The sequence below is a fragment of the Agelaius phoeniceus genome, chromosome 3 (assembly GCF_051311805.1).
Source record: "Agelaius phoeniceus isolate bAgePho1 chromosome 3, bAgePho1.hap1, whole genome shotgun sequence".
In the NCBI taxonomy this organism is placed as follows: domain Eukaryota; kingdom Metazoa; phylum Chordata; class Aves; order Passeriformes; family Icteridae; genus Agelaius; species Agelaius phoeniceus.
The window spans coordinates 101,932,332-101,952,078 of NC_135267.1; the positions used below are offsets into that span (position 1 = coordinate 101,932,332).

A 19,747-nucleotide genomic window follows, 5' to 3' on the forward strand; every position below is an offset into this window, starting at 1 on the left:
CTTCTCAGATACTTGCACACCTACAAATGGTCAGTAAATACTTAAATCAGGAAACCTCCTCTGAAAAATGGTGAGCATTCAATAAGTAGCTAAGAATTAACCCACAGAAAAAAAATCTCTCAAAATATCAATGAGTTTATTAAAAAGTCCAAGCACAGTAAGATGTGGAGATTATGGGCTCCTGCAGAATCCTTCCCATTGTATGAAACACAATGAGAGCATACACACTGTTATTTACACTTGCAAAAGGGCCTGTAAGAAAAAAAAATTAAAAAAAAAAAAAGGAGAGACTAAGCAACCTGAATAATCGGAAAGCAAATCAACACCAACATAAAATAAGTGTATCATTGTGAAAAGTGCCAATCACTTTTTTTAAAATTTTTAAAGTTTAATAGTAATAAAATGGTTATAAAAATAGCAATACAATTAGAGTAATAATAATTTGGGCAATTTAGATTAGGACAATATGAGACAATAGATACAAAGAGTTACAGACATCTGGGTACCTCTTTCTGGGCAGCACGAGCCCGAAAAAGGACACACGTTAACAGAGAATTAACCCTTAAAAACAACAGCCTGTTGCATATTCATACACCTCATACATGATGCATAAATTCCATTCAAACACAGGATTCTCTCTGGTCATCGTCAACTTCCTCCTCCTCCTCCTAACAGCGCCTTGGAGGCGGGAAGAAGTTTCTTCTGATAAGAGAGCAATAAATTCTTTTTCTCTGAAAGATTTAGGTGTCCTGTGGCTGCTATCTACATAGCATGTGGCTGTATCCTACATAGCATAGTTTCTATTTGAACATTTTTTTATAATCTAAAACTATATTTAACACACTACTTAAGAGAATTAAGTAGCATTAGTTTTAGCATTACTTTCTAACACAACACATATAATATTCATTTGAATATTTGCGAAAAGCCAATCATAAAATACTCATTTTTCACAGCGGGGCAGCAGCCAAGTGCTGCTGACTCCGGGGCTGGCCCTGCTCAGCAGCCACCGCGGGACAGGCAGGATCAAACCCAGCCCCCAGTGGGAACCAAGCGTGCCCCAGCCCCAGGGTCTGCCAGCAAAGCCGAGAGCAGCGGTGCCGCTGCGGGGACAGCTTCCTCAGCCTAAGGACACTGGAGCCTGGCAGGAGTCCTGTCCCTGCTCCAGCCCTGGCTGCCTTTGAGGAGTGGGCAGGAAAGCCTCCCTCAGGGGGCACTCCCTCCTTCGGCCCTTCTTCCCGCTGCTTCTCCCTCCCTCCCTCCCTCCCTTTCCCGCTCTGGCCGTGCTGGGCCGCTCGTTCCCTTGCTGTGAAGTGACGCCTGCCTGTTTCCCGGGAGGAAGGAGGAAGAGGAGGAGGCCTGGTGCCACACTGCTGGCCTGGCTTAGCAGATGGGCAAAGGAGCTGGAACCACAGTGGTCTCCAAAGACGGGTGAGCCCCAGTGGCCAAGAGGGCTGCGCTGGGATGTCTGCTCAGCTGGATCCATGCAGGATTCCAGCGGCCACGTGTGGCCCCAGCCAGTGCAGGAATTGCCTGGCCATGCATTCAGGATGAGTCTGGATTACATCTGGGCTTGGGAGGAGGATTTATGAAATCTCTCCTGTACAGGAGCTGTCATGTGCCAGCACCACAGAGATATTTAGCAGGACCACGGATAGCAAGTGACATCCCAACAGAAGCCATGGGTGCTCGTGCCTTTCACTCAAGGAAGCAAAGCAGAGTGGCACTGCAGGCTTTGTCCCCTCCAGGTTCAGCCAGAAGTGGCCACAGGCTGGAACACTGCAGGCAGGGGCAGGTGGGTGTACACACACAGAAACCACCTCAGCAGGAAGGCACAGCCCTGCCAAGGAGCAAACCTGCCCTCGTGTCCCAGCAGCAGCTGAGGATTACAGCATTGGGAAGCACAGCATCCCCTCCCCTGCCACATCAAACTTGGTGAAGCAGCAACAATTTTGCTGCCCAGTGACTACCAAGGACTGAGCAGTGTGGTCCTCAACACACTCAGTGCTTTTTTTTCTTTTTTTGTTTTGCACAGTAGTTTAGAAAGATCCACCAAGAACAAAATGAGGACTGTTAGGTATCCAGGGGAGGGAAGATTAGGAAGAGAGAGAAGCAACCACCCATAAAAACATACCACTTCAGACCTCAACTAAGAAAGTATCCAATTATTTCTTAAATGTCCCCTAGACTTTCTGCCTCAGCCTCTTTGCCTTGTTAGCCATTCCACAAATTTATTATTCTTTGCATGAAATAATACTTCCTGACATCTGTTCCCAGTTTGTTTCTCTTTAATTTCCATTTATAGCACATTTTCCTATCCTCTGACCATGTTAAAATAAAACAATAAGTATGTTTGACACAGTGCAAGCTACTTAAGATCATGATCCTTCCCTGACCCTGATATTTTTTTTTTAAATATGTCCTAAAACGCAGAAAGCACTTGAATGAACTGAGTTGAAAAAGGCAACAGAAAGCTCAGAGAATCACAAAGCGCTCATTTCACAGCAGTGCTGCAGCCAGTGACTCAGGGATCAGCACGAGGAGCAGTTTGTGGTTACAGCCCAGCTCCTCTGACAAGGATCAGCTGAAGGCAGCTGGGTAACAGAGATGCTGGGGGCTCCATGAGATGAGAGGTCAGAACCAGGAGGCTGCAAGAGAAAAGGCAGCAGTGGGACAGGCACAGCAAAGGAAATGTTAATTCCCTGTGCAGAGACACAAATTGGCTGGAGGGATGTTTCCCCTTCTGACCAGGCAGATGGGAAAAGGTGCCCTTCCCTTGCTCTGAAGAGATTTCATATCCAAGTGCAATCTGGCAACTCCACAAGCAATAACTTCTCAAGGAGAAGAGATGAGGAGTGCTTTAGCTATGGCACGAGAACATTTCATGTTGTCATCTCTATATTGGTACAAGCCCTCAATGTAATTTTAGCTCAGGAGGAGGTTGCTTATGAAACAAATATAAAATGGTAAGAAGCAATGTAGCCTCCAACCAAATGTGTGTACACACCTTCCAGTCAAGTGACAGAGCAAAGCAGGAGCCAGCATTGTCACCTTTTTAGGGACCACCAGGCAGCTCTGCTGGAAGGAGATCCTTCCATCCTGTTCTGTCCAAGTGCTGGCCTGCCCAGGCTCAGCTCCTGCTGAGCCAGTTCAGTGTGTGGGACATCTGCTGTGACCAGGCTGGCAAGGTCACAGCCCTGAAGGGAAACACAGGGAACTGAAAACCCTTCCGGGAGCCTCTGCCAGCACAGGGGCAGCAGCTGCTCTGCAGCTGGGTGTTCCAGCACAGATGTAGGCACTGCAACAGCCAGGAGCCATCCAGGCAGTGCAGATCCTGTACCCCTGACCTGCCTCTGGCAGATTTCTTCACTCACACAAGTGTTTTACTGATAAGGCCTCGGGGCTGCCTTAGGGAGTTTTCCTTTACCCACATTCCGAGCTGAGCTGGATGCACTTAGAAACCTTGGGTTCCATCTGAGGCTTTCTCAGGTCAAACCAAGCCATGAAAAGCAGGACTGAGAGCAGCCAAGTTCAGCTGTGTTCTGACAAAGCACTGGCCCCTCAAACACAGCGTGCAGCTCCGTGCCAGGGCTGCACCACTACGGCCCAAGAGCCAGAAGATGATGAGGCTGGATTGTCTTTGGGGAAGCGGATCAGACCCTGTACAGACACCCCAAAATCCCACCCTGTCCCTGAGAGTCTTCTCCAAATGCTCCGTGAGGTGGGAAGGGACCCACAACAATCTTTGAGTCCCAAAAATCCTAAATCCCAACACCTGAGAGTGTTGTCCAACCTCTCCCTGACCTCTTGAATCATCCAGAACTGGAAGGGACCCATCAGGATCACAGTCCAGCTTCTGGCCCAGCACAGGTCACCACAAATTTTTCCCCCCAATCCCAGAGCATTGCCCAAACCCTCCCTGACCTCCTGAATTACAGACTACCCAGAGTGGCAAGGGACCCATGAGGATCATCCAGACCCTGCACAGACACCCCAAAATCCCACCCCGTGCCTGGGAGCATTGTCCAAACACTCCTGGAGCTCTGTCACCTTTGGTCACCATTGCCTGGAGACCTCTTGAATCATCCACAGCTGGAAGGGACCCATGAGGATCATTGATCCCACACTTTGAAGGCACCATCCAGCAAATAGCTGGATCAGGTGCTCTGCACATGCAGGATTGTTCCTTTTGGAAAACCAGCACCTCCCATTGCCCAGGAGATGCTCCCCTGATTGTCCCCTGCCTTCTGCAGCCAGCTTGGCCAGCCCTTGGGAACCATTGAATCCCTGGCAGCACAGAGCTCACAGCTACAGAGAGGTGTGTTTGTGCCTCTGCTCCCTGAACTCCCTGCACTTCAATCTGCTTCCCTGGGTTTTAACTCTGAGCAGACAGAGCTCACAGAGGTGGATTTGTCCTATGAAGTCCATGGTTTGGAAGCATAAACATGAGTTTCCCCTAATCTGCCTGTTTCTTCTGCTCATTTCCCCTCTGCCACAACTGGCCAATTTACCTTTGCTGTTCATCCAGCCCAGCATCTGCAGCATCTGGAAGACTCCAGAAGTGACTGAGGAGATAAAGAGAAAAGTGTACTACACCCCAAGGCCTGATTATGCAAAGCTTTGTGCAAACAGTGTTGCTGCTGCCTTGGAAAACAGGTTGGGAGGAGGGGATGAGAAAGCTTCACAATGTGATTTAGCCCATTATTGGGGTTATAATCTGGATTTAACCAGCACCCCCTATTTTATGTGCTGAAATAGGATTTATGAAAACGTACCAAGGGTCATTTTTTTGTAAGTTGCAATCTCTTTATTTGATTAAGTAGTCTGAGTCAACAAAGTCATACTCTCCTCTATTTCTGACAGTTTCTTCAGCATCTGGCTCACCTTGGCCTCATCAAACTCCAGGCAGAGAAACTCCGATTCCTACAAAAGAAGAGAGAACAATATTTGAGAAAAACAATTATGTTTGATCCCTGTGCAGAAGTTTGGTGAGGAATTTGACAGCTTAACTCCATTTGTCAATGGACTTTCTTGCATTTTCCTGTCTGATTAGGAGCACTAATTTGTATCAGTGATAAAAATCCAGGTGGGATCTGCCTGAGGCAGATGTGTTTGCAGGAGGCTGAATAAGAAAGTGTGAACAAAATCCTGGAGTATGTCTCAGAGCATTCCTTGATTAGGAAGCACTGGAAAAGTCAGATCTCAAGCAATCCATGGGTTAACCCCTGAGGCTTTGAGGAGACCCAGATCCTTGCTGAGTGAACCATTCTGCATGAACACCAGCAGAGGCAGACAGCATCAGCCTACCCTGAGCAACTGCTGCAAAGTGGGACTGCAGAGCCAACGCCTCTTCAGCTCCTGCTGGATCTCCCCAGTTCTAGCATCCTTGCTTTTCCAGACCTGACTAGAAAAGTCCAGAGCAGGCTTTCACACAACAGCTCCTGCAGGAGGAGCAGCTTTTCTCACCAGCCCAAAATAATCCCAGTATTTGTAACACATTTCAAGTCTCCTTTCACAGACGAGATCCGACAAGAGCTCTCTGTAACCTGACCTCTCTTTGCTCCACGTGTGCTCCAGCCAGGGGCTGGTCTCTGTCCTGACCTTTGGGAAGGAGTGGCAGTGCCGTGCTGTGCAGGGACCTGGTCCTCCATGGGATGACCTCCAAGGCCAAGCTCCTGGTGACTCCTCAGGCCTTCCAGCCACAACTCTGCACCCCGAGTCATGTGAGCCCATCCACAGATTTAATCAGGCCAGGGCTGCCCATGAAACCTTTGAGATCTGCTAAAGCTGATTTCATGGCTTAATCACAGGGGAATGTGAGTGGACAGGAGGAGATGGAAGTGCATACTTCTGGAGGAGATGTTTTTCCCTGAGCCTAAACATAAGGAGTACTTTTTTTTTTTTTTGTTCCCCTCTTCGGGTTTTGTTAGTCAAAAGGAATGTAAGTTGATCAAAACAAAACACTTTGATTACACAGAACTCTTTGATTACACAAAGACACTGCCACTTGGTACAAGTGTAAGTGCACTCAGGAAACATTCTTTTAGCTATACTGCAGCTAAACTCTCCCATGTGGGCTGGATGGTGTCTGGTTATCCACTCTCATGTGCACCAACCTAAAACCTGACCCAAGAGGGCTGTAAACCAGGCTGCTCAGAACTCAGTTTCAGTTTTATTTAATGCTTCATTAGTTTATCTCCCCCATGAAAAACAAAAAATAAGAAGAACAAAAAATAAGATGGAGCCATGAAATGCAGAAATCCTTATTCCTTTCCTAAGGCATCCTCCAGGAGCAGGACAAATGGTATCCCTGCTCATCCTCAGCAGGAAACAAGGCATCCCTTCTGATCCTTCCTACTGCTAAAAAATAATCCAGCCCCCTTGGAGTTAAGCAAAACCAAAACCAGTCACGGACTCGAAGTCCTGAAGCCCAGCACTGCTGCTGCCCGGGCTGGAACCGGGGCTTCAGCTTCAGGCTGGGAAGCCGAGCTCGGTGCCCTGAGGAAGGTGTGGGAAAGGATGCGCATTTCCTGCAGCCGCCTTGGCTTTGTCCCTCCACGCTTTCCCACCCCTCCTCCCCTTTCTCTCCCGAGCCCGGGCTATAAAAAGGAGCTGCAAAACAAAACATCCAAGAAACACAAACTGCCCCCAGCCTTGAATCGGGTTTTCGAGGAGCTGCAACAACAAAGTGCTGCAAAAATATTTATATGAGAGACTAAAAGAAGCACGACTTTTTCTGTCTCAGCAACTATACTTACAAACCCCATGTATTTTTAGAAAACCAACCCTCACAAATTGAAAACTTAAAAAAATTACGATTGTTCTCTATTGTATCACTTTGGTCACCTATTTAAAATGCTTTCTAGCAACTTTTATACACGTTATATTTCTAAGTTTTAGCCACTACATTAGAACAAGAGAAAGGAACCCCTCAGAATTCGCGTATCATTGCATTCATATTAATTTCCCCTTGATTTGGAGGATCCTACAAAAACACTGAGCATTTCAAAGCCACCAGCCAAGGCGCCAGACCCACTCTTAGAAGCCACCTCAACTCGACTGCGGTGCTTGTAAGATCATTAGAGGTTCTTTGTAAAGGAATTATCCCAGCTTGAATTACCAGGAAAGCTCTTCAGACAGAGCGAAAGCATCAGCTTCGGGTGCCTGTGTGCAAACACAGCCAGCCAGCCGAGCGCTCCTGGCCTTGGGTACCCAGGCAGCCTCTTCCCGGGGCAGGAGGGAGGATTGGAGGGGTTTGGGTGCGATCCTTTTGGAGCACGCAGTGCAGCCATGGGCTCTGCAGAGCCTGCCAGCCAATGCAATCACACTGCTCCATAAGAGATCTTATTCTCTTCTATAATTTTAGGTTTTGCCTTAGAGTAGGATGTTTTAAAGATTTAGCTTCCCGTTGCATATGTAAAAACTCAATCTGTAATGTCACCAAAACTTGCTTTCAAGACAGCCCGGTACCTTTCGTTGTGATTAAGAACCCACATCATTCATTTTCGGCCTCCCCAATTTTTTTTGATGAACAGAGCCAAAAAAAAAAAAAAACAAACAACAAAAAAACAGAAAAAAAAAAAAACAACAGTCAGACTTCCAATCAAAAAGTAGATGAGTTCAGAAGTGCTGCCATTTTGGACATTTTGGGCTTGGCTCGTACCCAAGTGCAGGGCTCCGGTTAAACCAGAGATGTGTTAGCACAGATGAATATCGGAGCGTTCCCATTAGCAGCAAATTAGGCTGAAACACCAAAGGCGGTGGGGGATAATTAAAACAAGGAGCTGGTCCCCAAGACATAAAACAAGGAGCTGGTCCCCAAGACACCGCCGAGCCGGGACTCGGAGCCAGCACAGAGCGAACGTGCCCGGGAATTCACAGCACATCAGCTCCCACAGCAACACCCACGGGCGCAAACAAATGTCATTTTGCTTCCAAGGCATTGACTACGCACAAAAGACAAACTACTCGTTTCAGAATAAATCTACTGCTGATATTTTTTTGTCCAATTTTGCAAAGAAGTGTTAAGAGATTGCTTCTCTGGAGTAAAAGAAAACACCTGCAGGGGCTTAGGTATAACCTGCTGTTGCCAAAAAGCCTGGTTTATCCGGTAATGTCAACTCTCCCACTTCCTCCAAATTTGCTAATTCCATGTAAATACTATTCCAATAAAACACCTGCAGGGACTATCCTGTAAATATTATCCCAAGTCATAAGTGTAATTGTATTTCAGCAGGAAAATCAATCTCAGAATCACAGGATGGCTTGGGTTGGAAGGGACCTTAAAGCTCATCCCCAGGCAGGGACATCTTCCACTAGACCAGGTTGCTCCAAGCCCCATCCAACCCAGCTTTGAACACTTCCAGGGATGAGGCATCCACAACTTCTCTGGGGAGGCTGTGCCTCACCACCCTCAGTCAAGAATTTCTTCCCAACATTTACCCTAAACTGACTCTTTTAGTTTAAAACCATTCCCCTTGTCCTGTCACTCCATGACTGTGTCCAGAGTCCCTCTCCAGCTCTCTTGGAGCCTCCTTTAGGTACTGGAAGGGGCTCTAAGTTCTCTCCAGAGTCTTCTCCATGCTGAACAACCCAAAGTGTCTCAGCCTGGCTGAGGTGCTGCAGCCCTGGCAACATCTTCATCACTCTCCTTTGGACTCATCCCAGCAGGTCCATGAGGTTCACTGGTCAGTAATGGTCAGCTGTGAGCCTCCATCCTCATGGCTCAGCACCAGAGCAGGTTTTGCCTGAGCCAGTACCTGCTCACAGGCTTGCATGGCACACAAATGCAAATCTTAATTTAAAAAAAGAAAAAGAAAAAAAGAAAATAAGATGGGGAGGGGGGAAGAGGATATTAAAAAAAATCCAAATGCCCTCCCCAATACCAAAAAAGGCAAGAGAAAAGAAATTAAACACCACAGCCCCTGCCCCCCAAAATCTCAACATAACCAGAAATTCAAAATGGAAATTAGACACTTATTAACGGTGCAAGGACACATTTTCCTTGGAAAAGGCACATCCAGAAGTCATTTTTGCAATGATGCTGCCAAGCTCTATCACAGAAGCCTTCCTTCACTGCAGACTATCCTTACTCATCACTGTGGGAATTCGGCACTGTGCTGCCCAATGGCAGAAAATAAACCCTGATAAATTCACCCCTGCACTATAAACTTGCTTCCAAACCTTTCTCTGGGTGGCCTCTCCCTGGTGCTCACCATTCCCAGGTGACTCCCCAGGGCTGCCTGGGTCAGAGGGTTCTGTCCTGTCACATGTGCAGAGCTCTCTCCCATCCCCTCTTTCACTCAAACATCTGCTGCAGGAATGTCACAATACATTACATCCACCTTGCATGAATGGTCCAAAAAGAAGAAAAACCTTGGATTTTAGCTTGCATTTCCTTCTTCAAAAATCACACTTATAGGACATTAAACTGGATAGTTCCACTGGGTGGAAATATTTCATGTCAGAAGTTTATGAGAGCAATTTGTTTTTGCCATTTCGATTCTTGTCTTAGGGACATCTGATAGATGGTAAAAAGAAAATAAAACCACAAAAAGTTGCCCCAAACCAATGCAGAATGACGAAAGTGTGAGATGCTGCATCGATTCTTCCATCACATTGCATCAATCGTGATCCCACTGCGAACTTCTGGAGTTATTTTTATATTCATTAATATTCTGCAAGATGTACTGGGGCATATGATAATGACAGCAAAATCTTGATAATTCCACAAAAAATGCAACGGATTGCAATCCATTGATTTCACACTCCCACATATCTGACAATACTAAGTTCATTATTTTTAATTCAATTTAGAGCTATTTTTGCTAGTGATCTACAATCATGCCCTTCAAAAACTCTAATGTAAAGTGTAATTCATTTCCATAATACTGCATAAAATAAAGCACAAATATATGTAACTGTGAGAGCCTTTTAATTCTCCATTATTTTGGTATTACATGAACCAGGAACCTCTTAAGCAAATTATTATTACATCCCCTTAAAAAAAAAAGTTAACTCGATTGCAGATTTTTAATACTTTTAATGTAACATCAAGCCTGTAATATCACAGATTAAGCAGATTAAGGATTGCAGAAAATGGAACAATTCCAAAGGATAAAAGTAGATCCCTGATACTGCATAGCAAATGTAATGTCATTCCTTTTACATTATCAGCCTCCTGAAAATATTCTACCTCATATTTTATATCTTACATGAAAAATGAGCATTTCTGGATGCAGCTTTAACCTGCTGCTCCCTGTGCCTTTTGGAGGTGCAGCTTTCTTTTCAGGAAGTGTTGAAGAAAAACAAAGCCAAACCATAATTTAATCAGTATAACTAATTAGAAGTTAACATACTCTGTAGCTTTTATACATTTCACATTAAAGAGCTAACAAGAATAACATGATTCTTACTAATTAACAAGAAAAAAGGACAATACTTTTATGAAAGCCTCTTCTTGTATGGCTCTGGTGATATTAACTTCCACTGGTTTCTGTAGACCTTCCAATTTCTCTCTTTTTAACTTTTTAAAAAAATGACACTGTCTTTGGTTTCTGACCTTATGCATTCCCCACATCCCACCCTGAGTGCTGCCCCTGCACAGACCCATCACTCCAGGGGTTTCCTATCCACTGCTCCCCTCAAAACCCTCCCACCACAATGTGCAAGCTGGCAATGGACAAGTGCAGGATGTCCAGCCCAGGTTTGGGATGAGTGATCCCTGATTTCTGTTCACCCAGTGCTTACACAGCTTCAGATGCTGGGAGGACACTGCTCCTCCCCTGGGGATGTCCCTCAGAGCTTGGCTGATCAGGGGAGGCAAACATTGCAGTGCTGAGGGCAGCTTGCTGTGGTCAGAAAGGAAAGGTTATAAAAGCCACAGTTCTGCTGGAGCCAACACAATGCACAAAAAAGGACCTGGTTATGCTGACAAAATGCAGATTTCATTCTCATTTATGGATGACTCCAAGCAAGGTCATGCCTGTGACTTTTTGTGTGGCCTCACCAGATCGATTGCTGTTTGCTAAGCCTGCTCACCTGGTTCCTCCAACACCTTCAGCTACCTGAGGCTCAGGCTACCCCACAAAATCTGCTGCAGTCACAGGAGCTTCACAGAACAGAAAACCCTTTATGGCTCTCCCTCACTGAGGAGTGGTGGATGTTTGACTGTACAATGCTGCACCTGCACTCTGGAACATGCTCAGCTTAGGCTAAATCCTCTTGGAATTGAGCTGTTGGACAAAAACTCTACCTTGAGGTGTTCAGAGTATCCTAAACTTTTAAGGCAATTCTTTTTTCATGAGGGCATCAAGAGGCACCTTTCTGACTCTGCAGTCACCTTGAGCTTACTATTTCCATTGTTTACCACTTGCTTTTTTCCTCAAAACCCTCCTGCCCCCTGCATTACAGAACTTCCTATTAAAAAATTTAAAAAAAAAAAAAAAGAAAAAAGAAAAAAAAAAAAAGAAAAAAATATATTTAAGGAAAAACCTCAAAAGTATTTTTTCCCTCATAGTCTTGATCTTGGATATGTGCAAAGCAATCTGGGGAAGGATCCAGGCTGGCATGGGAAATACTGAAACACTGACCATGTAAGCAGGTCATAGCTGAGGGCCACTAAACACAGGGCTGGGCAATCCCAGCCAAAGGCACTGCCAGAACTTCTGTCTTCTGAGATAGGAATGGAATTGAGACAGGGGAACAGAAAGTGTTGTGATCTAACTCCTGCTGCAGGAATGAAAAGTGAAACCTCTCTGTATCTGAACTGTTTCTAAAAAATATTGCAAAAGCACTCACTCCTCTGACCCCTCTCTGCCCGCCAGACACTGTTTTGTCAAAGAAAGCACACCAAATGTTCCCATTTGAATTCCAGCATCTTTGAAAGCACAGCTGAGCTCCAGCTCTTTCAAACCCTAAAACAGTGCTTGTGGAATGTTTAATCTTTAACAGGAGCTTTTTTCCTCTGCTGCTTGACTGGCTTGAGGTAAGTAGGTGTGATGGCATACCAAATAAATCAATTAACCTGCTTAGGCTAATGACACTGTCTTGCTGACCCGGTATGCAACTCTGCCTGGGTCTTGAGCCAGCTGCTATTTAAACAAAGGTGTAAGCAGAGCTAAAATCATTAACTAAGAAATGCATGAAGAAGTTTTAAAAGGAAAAAAAAAACAAAACAAAACAAAACCAAACAAACCCAGTGATATCTGCAAGCTTCATCAAACTGTACACGGAAGCACATAAAGCCAACATAAAAAAAATTAAATTACCTTTGTTTCAGTGTGAGATTTGAAACAAAACATGTATTAAAAATAAATTTAAAATAAAAACTATATATAACTATATAAGAATATATACATATATATACATATGTCGTTTATACAGTTATATATATTACATGGAAAACTACATAAAAACTATTTAAACCCTCTATTTCTGGCAGGGCATCAGGCTCTCTCACAAGGGTACCAGTGATGAGAAAGCTCCATCATCACTTATTCAAGCCCTGCCTGCTGTGTCAGCTCTCCACTAACAGAGTCTCTCAGTGGAACCACTGCAAGGTGAGGTGCTCTCCTCTGAGAGTCCTCTGCAGGGAACCTTAGAGGTCAAATGCCCTTCCTCACTTATGATCTACATTTTTCTACCTTGTTTGACAGCTGTCCTTGTTTTCTTGTGCAGTGTTTTGTTTGGTTGGTGTTTTTAAGGCTGCTCATGGAGCTGAAATATCAGTGTACAGCTTTCCCTAGACATGTTTCATGTCCCAATAACTAGGCTAGCCTTTGTTTTTTCAGTCTTGTAGCTCTTAATTGCAGTGTGAAATTAGTCTAAGAAAAAGAGTCCTTACTGATGCATCTTCTGCTTTTACACTAAATCCAGCTTTTCTAGTGAGAACATTCTTTAGATCTGGAATTAATTTTCATTAAATTTACATCTACCTATTACCTAACATGGGAATCATTCAGCATGGCAAAAAAATTAAAATCAAACATCACTCATTATCATAACCACCCCCCACACTTTCTCAGAATAAAGTTTCAACAACTTTATGTTATTATTTACCATTTTCTTAAATGTTTCAGCAAGTACCCTATCACAGCATCAAACCCTCCCTGCCACTGGGGCATGTTTTTGTAACAGGGTAACCCCAAGACCAGGAACTTGGTTAACTCCTAAGGACACAAGGAAATTTCTGTGCTTTGAATGTAACTTTTTATTTCATCAAATCAGTGTCAACCACATTCCTCTCTGTTACTGCAATAAATAATACCAGGAAAACAGGAATGAACTCAGGGAGGTAAGAATTATTTTATACCAAACCAATCAACACAGTTAAAGTAACCTGCATTTAGAAATAATCCCACAGTTAAAGAATGCACTAAAAACCTGAGCAGAGAATTCCTGACCTTTAGGAGGCTGTGTGAATTGGGATTTTCTGGCATTTTCTGGCTGAGAGTGCTGCTGGCTTGCAGGCTGAATAATTTGGTTAGCAGCCCCAAGACAGATCACTCTTGCTCCTCCAAAGCTCTTTCATGTTTGTGTGTTATATAAATGACTCAGGAATCCATTAATGTCCTGCTCAAATATAAAAGCTGAGTAGAAATGAATATCCTCTTCCAAGCCAAATCATTCTATGGTTCTGTAATACTGGGATATTAGGACACAAGACAGATGATGGACTTTGGACCTGGTTAGCATAAGATATTTGATAACAGGATGCCTTGGCAATAGCAAACAGAACTTTGAGGATTAAATCAAGAATGCCACAAGATTCAATCAGACTGACTTACCAGAAAAAAAGAAAATGACATCAGGACTACTGCAAGCAAGAGATGTTTAAAATGTATAAGTTTAAGTGATGATTAACCCAACCATTGTAGTAAAACATTAATAGCTTTCCTAAAATACTATATAAGCATTTGTACTTCACAATAAATTCAGATTCTTTGACCACCACACCAAGTTCCTGTCTCCCTCTTCATCACCAGTACTGTAACCCTAAAACAATTGATTTTCCATGAGAGCAGACAATGCTGGCTCCTGTTGATGGCAAAGGCCAGAGGATCTTGGCTTTTCCTCTCCAATCAGTCTTCAGTCAAGGCCATAACTGGTTTTCTCAGAGAAGAGACCAAATATTAGAATTACTCTGAAACAGCATTTTGGAATAAGATATGTTTAAAACCCTCCTTTCTGCTCCTTTCTGAACCCTGCACATTTGCCCTGTGGCCTGAAAGGCACTTGGATTGCCTGAAACAAGAGCACATGAGGGGTAGGTGGCTCCTCTTGCTGAAATGCTTCAACACCCAGAGCTGAACTAAAAGTACAAAGGTGTTTATTTTGGTTGCTGCAAGTTTTGCAAGTAGTGAGTAAAGGCCATGCAAACCCTCTGCTGATTTATGTGCCTTAATAGCAACTGGTAATGCCCTCAAAAAGCCCCATTTTAAAAAGTCCCTATGTTCTTCACCTAAGCTCTGGGACCAGCATGACCCAGCTACAGCAAATATGTTTTGTGCCCACAAACTAGCATTTTTCAGAAATAATTTTTGAAGGGCAGCTGTTTGAGCCCTTCTCTCCTGGCCCTGTTCACAGCAAGCAGCAATGCCAGGCACTCCAGGGCATTTTACCATCAGAGAAGGGAGAGACAGGGCTGGCACAAGACAGGCACACACACCCCCAGCAGCATCCCCATCTCCTCCCAGAAACATTAACCCTCTGGCCCTGGCACAATGATCCCATGCATCTGGAATTCCAAGCAAACACACCTTGAAACGGATGGTAAAAAGTCACTGGCATTTGGGCAGAACTGCTCATCTAAAAATACATAGACAGGGTACCAAAGGCTTGAAAATATGCCTGCAGTCCAGCATGCATTCAGCTGGGCTTTCCTTCTTAAAATATTTAACAAGACAAAGCAGTCAGACCAAACAGGCTTTTTATTTTTGCTGCTTTTACAGCATTTATCCGTAACCTTTCCAATGATCTGAAAATAGAACTTACCAGGACAAAAGGATCTACTCAGAGTTCTGTGGCCACTGCAAACACGTCTCCTCAGTGGGACCAAAACAACTATATTTGTTTCTTTTCTGCAATTTGAGTGTGTGAACTTACAAGGGGACAAAAAAGCCAAATTAAAAAAAAAAAAACAGTCTAAATAATTTTATGTATTTTTCCTCATTACTTTTAGAATGCAAACTGCTGTCTTTCAATTCCCCATGAGAAACCTCCCACAGCAAAGGGGGCAGCCACGTGTTCAGAGTCCAGCCTGGTTTACAGCCCCTCCAGCACTGCTGCTCTTGCTGTTCCACAGCCTGGGGACAGGCATCACACCCGGATTTATCAGCACAACAGCAGCTCCTGCTCAGTGTGGTGCTAAGTCTGCTGAAGATACTGAGAATCTCTGCACTGACCTCAGTGACCTTCAGATCAAATGCACAGAAATATCAGCATTATGTGCCAGCAGGGAGACACCAGAGGAATACAGCTCTCTTCTGAAAATATAGGAAAAGCTCCAAATTTGCATTTTTCTTTGCCTTTTTTTTTTTTTTAACCACAGAACATGTCCTTGGTATTATTTGCTGCATAATACATAACTCCTTTTTCTTTTTTTTCAGCCTCTTTTCTTGTGTAAGGTGAAAAGCAAAGGCTCACAGTGAAAGCTGAAGCTGGAGGTGCAACCCTGAAGGGACGAGCGTGGGAGGACATTTCTGCCTGAGCAGAATCTCACTGCAGCCAAGGGACTGCCTGCTCTGCCCACACAGCTCTCCTTGCCTCAGTTAAAATCACAACTTTGTTTTATTCAATCTGTGATTTCACAATTCCTTCTAGAAATGAATGTGGGCAATAGAGCCTACACTCAACCCCACACCTGGATTAATCTGTTTAAAGGTCTCATCAGGACAGATCAGGACACCAATTCTCAATTTAATCCCCAAACCAGCTTGGCCACAAGGATTGTTTTAAGGTTGGAACTTCATAGTCCTCTTGACAGGCATCATGTTTGAACCATATTTTTTTCCAGAAAGACAAAAGGTTTGAAGAGAAGTTATCTAATTTTGGTTGACCTAACATGCTCGATCAAGGGCAAGTGGTACTGAAGTAGAAATCATTTCCATAACTGAGTTGCACAGCAGTCATTTAACAATTAATAAGCAATCCACTCAGCATATGAAAACTGAATAGGAAAATAAACACATAAGAATCAAAGACACCTCTGCAAAGAAAGGCTTCAGCTCTTCCACAGCAGATATTTAATTAGTTGTCTCTTTTTTCATCTCATGGTGAACGAAGGGAGAAGAAGGCAATAAAAGACCTTAACCACTTCTCCTGAGGAAAATGGAGATGATGTGAATGGCTCATTTAGCTTTCTGTGCCTTTGAAGCAGAGGTGAAATCTCTTTGGTTTTTTATTCTCCACAACAGCAGCTTTATTTTCTGTGCATTTTTTTAATTCTCCACCTGTCTTTTTGGGCCTGCACGCAGAGTTTGGGCACCAGCCTCCAGCAGAGTGGGCACGTGTCCCCTTGTGGTAAATCTGCTTCTCCTGCATCAGGAAAATGTCCCATTTGTGACTGGCTCCCCTTGGCAGATGTAAGGCCACTGCCTGTGCTGTAGGACTGTGAGAAATAGAATGTATTTCACCTCCTCCCCATTCCTGGGACCAGGCTAAAGATTTCCTCCTGGGAGACCAACCTAAGCACAAGGACTTTGCCTTGTGGGTCTCATGCTGGCCTGGCACACCGTGGCCAGGAGGGCACAGGGACACCACTCCTGTCTTCAGCATCACCCCCTGCCTGCTCTCTGCAGCTCTGGAGTGGGAGAAGAAGTCATGTAGCAGCTCTCAGATAAAAGAAAACAGAATGCTGCTGTGATTTCAGGCAGGGATATGAGATGGAGAAAATGAGCATTACACAACTCCTAAAGAAGCAGGGAAGGGGAGGATCATGTGCAATGCCAAATGCTGTTGCCTGGTTTTGGACAGCTGCCCTTAAGTGGAACTAGAGTAAAATCTGTGAGTGGACCTGTGTCTCTAAAATGCATGTGCTTCTGCTCGTTGCAAGCATCAAAACACCGCACAGGATTTTTTATCCTGCCAATCCTAGGGGTTTGTACCAATGGCTGCCAAGAGGTGCTAACAAAGGCAGGACAACTGTGCAGCATTGTAATAAAAATAGCTGGTTTTGGTTTAAATATCTTGCTTTTCAAACCCCCTGCCTCCTAGGAAGCTAAGCCCTTACCTGTGAAAGGGCTGGGAGGTAGTGGAAACTGTATGGAAAGATTTGGATTATTTTGAGGGCTAGTAGGAAAAAAGGGGTCTGAATGTAAAGGCAAAAATGCCAGTGAGAACAGGGAATGACTGTTTGCCTTCTCTGCCTGCCTGCAGGATTTTCATGTCCCTCCTGACCCTGCTAATGCCTATTACACCTTTCCATGCCTATTACATCTTTCTTTAATGTTAGGAGACAGGAGTTAGCACATATTTTGCAGCAGCAATAAATAATTCAATTCTCAGGTTTATTTCCTCTCATTTTTTAAGCTTGCTTTTATCTGACCCCCTGCTGAATGCCTAACAGGGATTTTCAGTGACCAGCCAGCCCTTGCACCCCTGGTGTTCCCTTCCTTCTCAAGCCTCTACAACACACACAGAGCTCAGGGGGGGTTACAAAACCCAAATGACTGCTCCTCCAAAAGCATCATTTCATCTCCCTTCTGGAGAAAAAAAAAATCATACATTAATTAGCAAAGCTGGGTTCAAGTCATGCTAGCTGTTGTCTGTATCTACCACAGAACTGTTGGGATTAAATTCCCAGAGCCTGCCAAGGCATCTGCAGGGAGAGCAGAGCCCAGGACACTGTGCAGGCACAGCACCCCTGGGACCTGCCTGCTCCATGCCTGAGGCAAAGCCAGAAGTGGAGTTTCATTTTCAAAAGGGCCAAACCTGCTCAGAAATTGAAAACAAAGTTTGATAAACAGCTGTAAGGTTCTAGGAAAAAAGGTGGAACGCTGAGTTCCCTGCATTCACTCTGCTCTGCTATAGGCTTGGTAATATAGTGGATATTATAAAATGTGCCTTAATTTCCTTGGAGAAAAGGATTATCCTGAGATAAAGAGTGCTGGGAAGCAGCTTTACATTTGGAATGGCCTTTCATCCCACAGGCCCAATTAACATTCTGGAAACAAGCTGTAGAGATGTAAAGACATTTCTAAAATATCAGCCTGAGTTATGAAAAAGGTATTGGTACTATGGTGCTCCTGAAATAACCAGGGAGAGAATTTCTGACCTCCTTTGATTGGAACCCTAATAAATAAGTTCTTGAAGAGAACTCAGCATTACCATTTTATGGGTTTCTGCTACTTCTGTATGCAGCCACTTAACAAAGGACTGTAATTAAATGCTGATGAAATACCTTAAATTGACATTACAGACTCCTCATTTCAAATCAATGCAGTGGCAGTGTTTGGTTGTGGTTTGGGATTTTTGTGGTTTTGTGGCAGCAGAGCAGGGGAGGCACCATGAGCATCCCCTGAACCTATAAAGCAACAAAAAAATAATAACTTTCAAAACAGTAACTTCCACTATACTTTTAAAGAAAGCCAGGCAGTCACACAAAGAAATCTAACACTTTTTGGGTGTGTTATAAAACCAGAACAACACACCCTGGCTGAAAAACATCCCAGAGGTGCTTTCCAGAAGGAACACTGAATACACTCTTGGAATCCTGTGCTACTGCAAAGGGATTATTACAATTTTCAGGCTGAATTTTAAACAATTAAAATAGGGACAGACAACATCAGATTTGGATTTCTGTTTCTTAACCTCACTGTGTTTTTCCTATCACACCATCTTCCCAAGAGCTGATCCAAGGGGAGTGCAGTCACAGACCTTGGGCTGGAAAGAGGCAGGGGTGAATCCCCAGCAGCAACTTCAGGGATGCACCTGCAATTCAGACAGTGAAGGGCCCTACACCACTTGTCCTCACAAGAAAAAACAAGTAGGGATGAGAACGGAGCTGCCTGTGAAGCACTTGAGAGGAGTCATGAGGGATTTCCCTTGCTGGAAACCTCTCCCAGAGTTATCCCAGGGGGATAATGCACTCACCTCCCTCCCCTGTCCCCCAGCACTGCTCTTCAAGAATGTGTCTGAGGACACATTTCTGTCACAAAATCTCCAAAAAAGCCAAAGTCTTTCAGAACAGGGGACTCATTTTAGTGCTCCCACTGCAGATGAGCCTCAAAAGTATGAAGTGGTCCTTGCCTGCATCTCTGCAGAGGAATTAAGAAGGAGGCAAGAAGGTCACTGGCCATGTCAAAAAACCACACCTCAGACAATATTTTTCATCTGATCCAGACCTCTAATGCAACCCCCTCTTTTCTTGCTAGTTTTTGGTTGCCTTGGATTCTGTGCCTCAAAATGGTCATGAATAGAAAATTATAAGGAAATACATCTCCACTCACTCCCACCACACATTACACTTCCTTTGTGAGCAAAACTACCAAGACTTGTTCAAAGTGTGGAAAAGCATATTTTTAACTGCTACTGAAGATACAGTGAGTCATTAATGATCTGGGTGCCAGGAGACCATGATTTGTGAAGTCACTGCTGCTCATTATTTCCAAAAAACAATTAGTCAAAATGAAAAACGAAGCTCTAGAGCTTCCAGGAATTGGATACTGTTCTTTGGATCATTCATGAACAGGATGAAGATTTAACAGCTGTCTGGACCATCCCCTCACCCCTTTAAAATGGGTATAAT

At 44.2% G+C, this 19,747-nt stretch overlaps 2 protein-coding genes across 4 annotated transcripts in view; both read right to left on the reverse strand.

Annotated features, from left to right (window-relative positions):
* B3GNT2 (UDP-GlcNAc:betaGal beta-1,3-N-acetylglucosaminyltransferase 2) overlaps positions 1-19,747 on the reverse strand; it is a 73,364-nt gene that overhangs the window by 25,205 nt on the left and 28,412 nt on the right. The gene's annotated exons all lie outside the window — the stretch shown is intronic.
* COMMD1 (copper metabolism domain containing 1) overlaps positions 120-19,747 on the reverse strand; it is a 66,589-nt gene continuing 46,961 nt past the window's right edge. For all 3 annotated transcript variants that reach the window (XM_054629537.2, XM_054629538.2, XM_077176011.1), the window contains exons 3-4: positions 4,776-4,923; positions 120-252 (exon numbers count right to left, since the gene is read on the reverse strand). In XM_054629537.2, the coding sequence (XP_054485512.2) occupies positions 4,816-4,923 (108 nt within the window). In that variant the 3' untranslated portion in view covers positions 120-252; positions 4,776-4,815. The remainder of the gene's footprint in view (positions 253-4,775; positions 4,924-19,747) is intronic.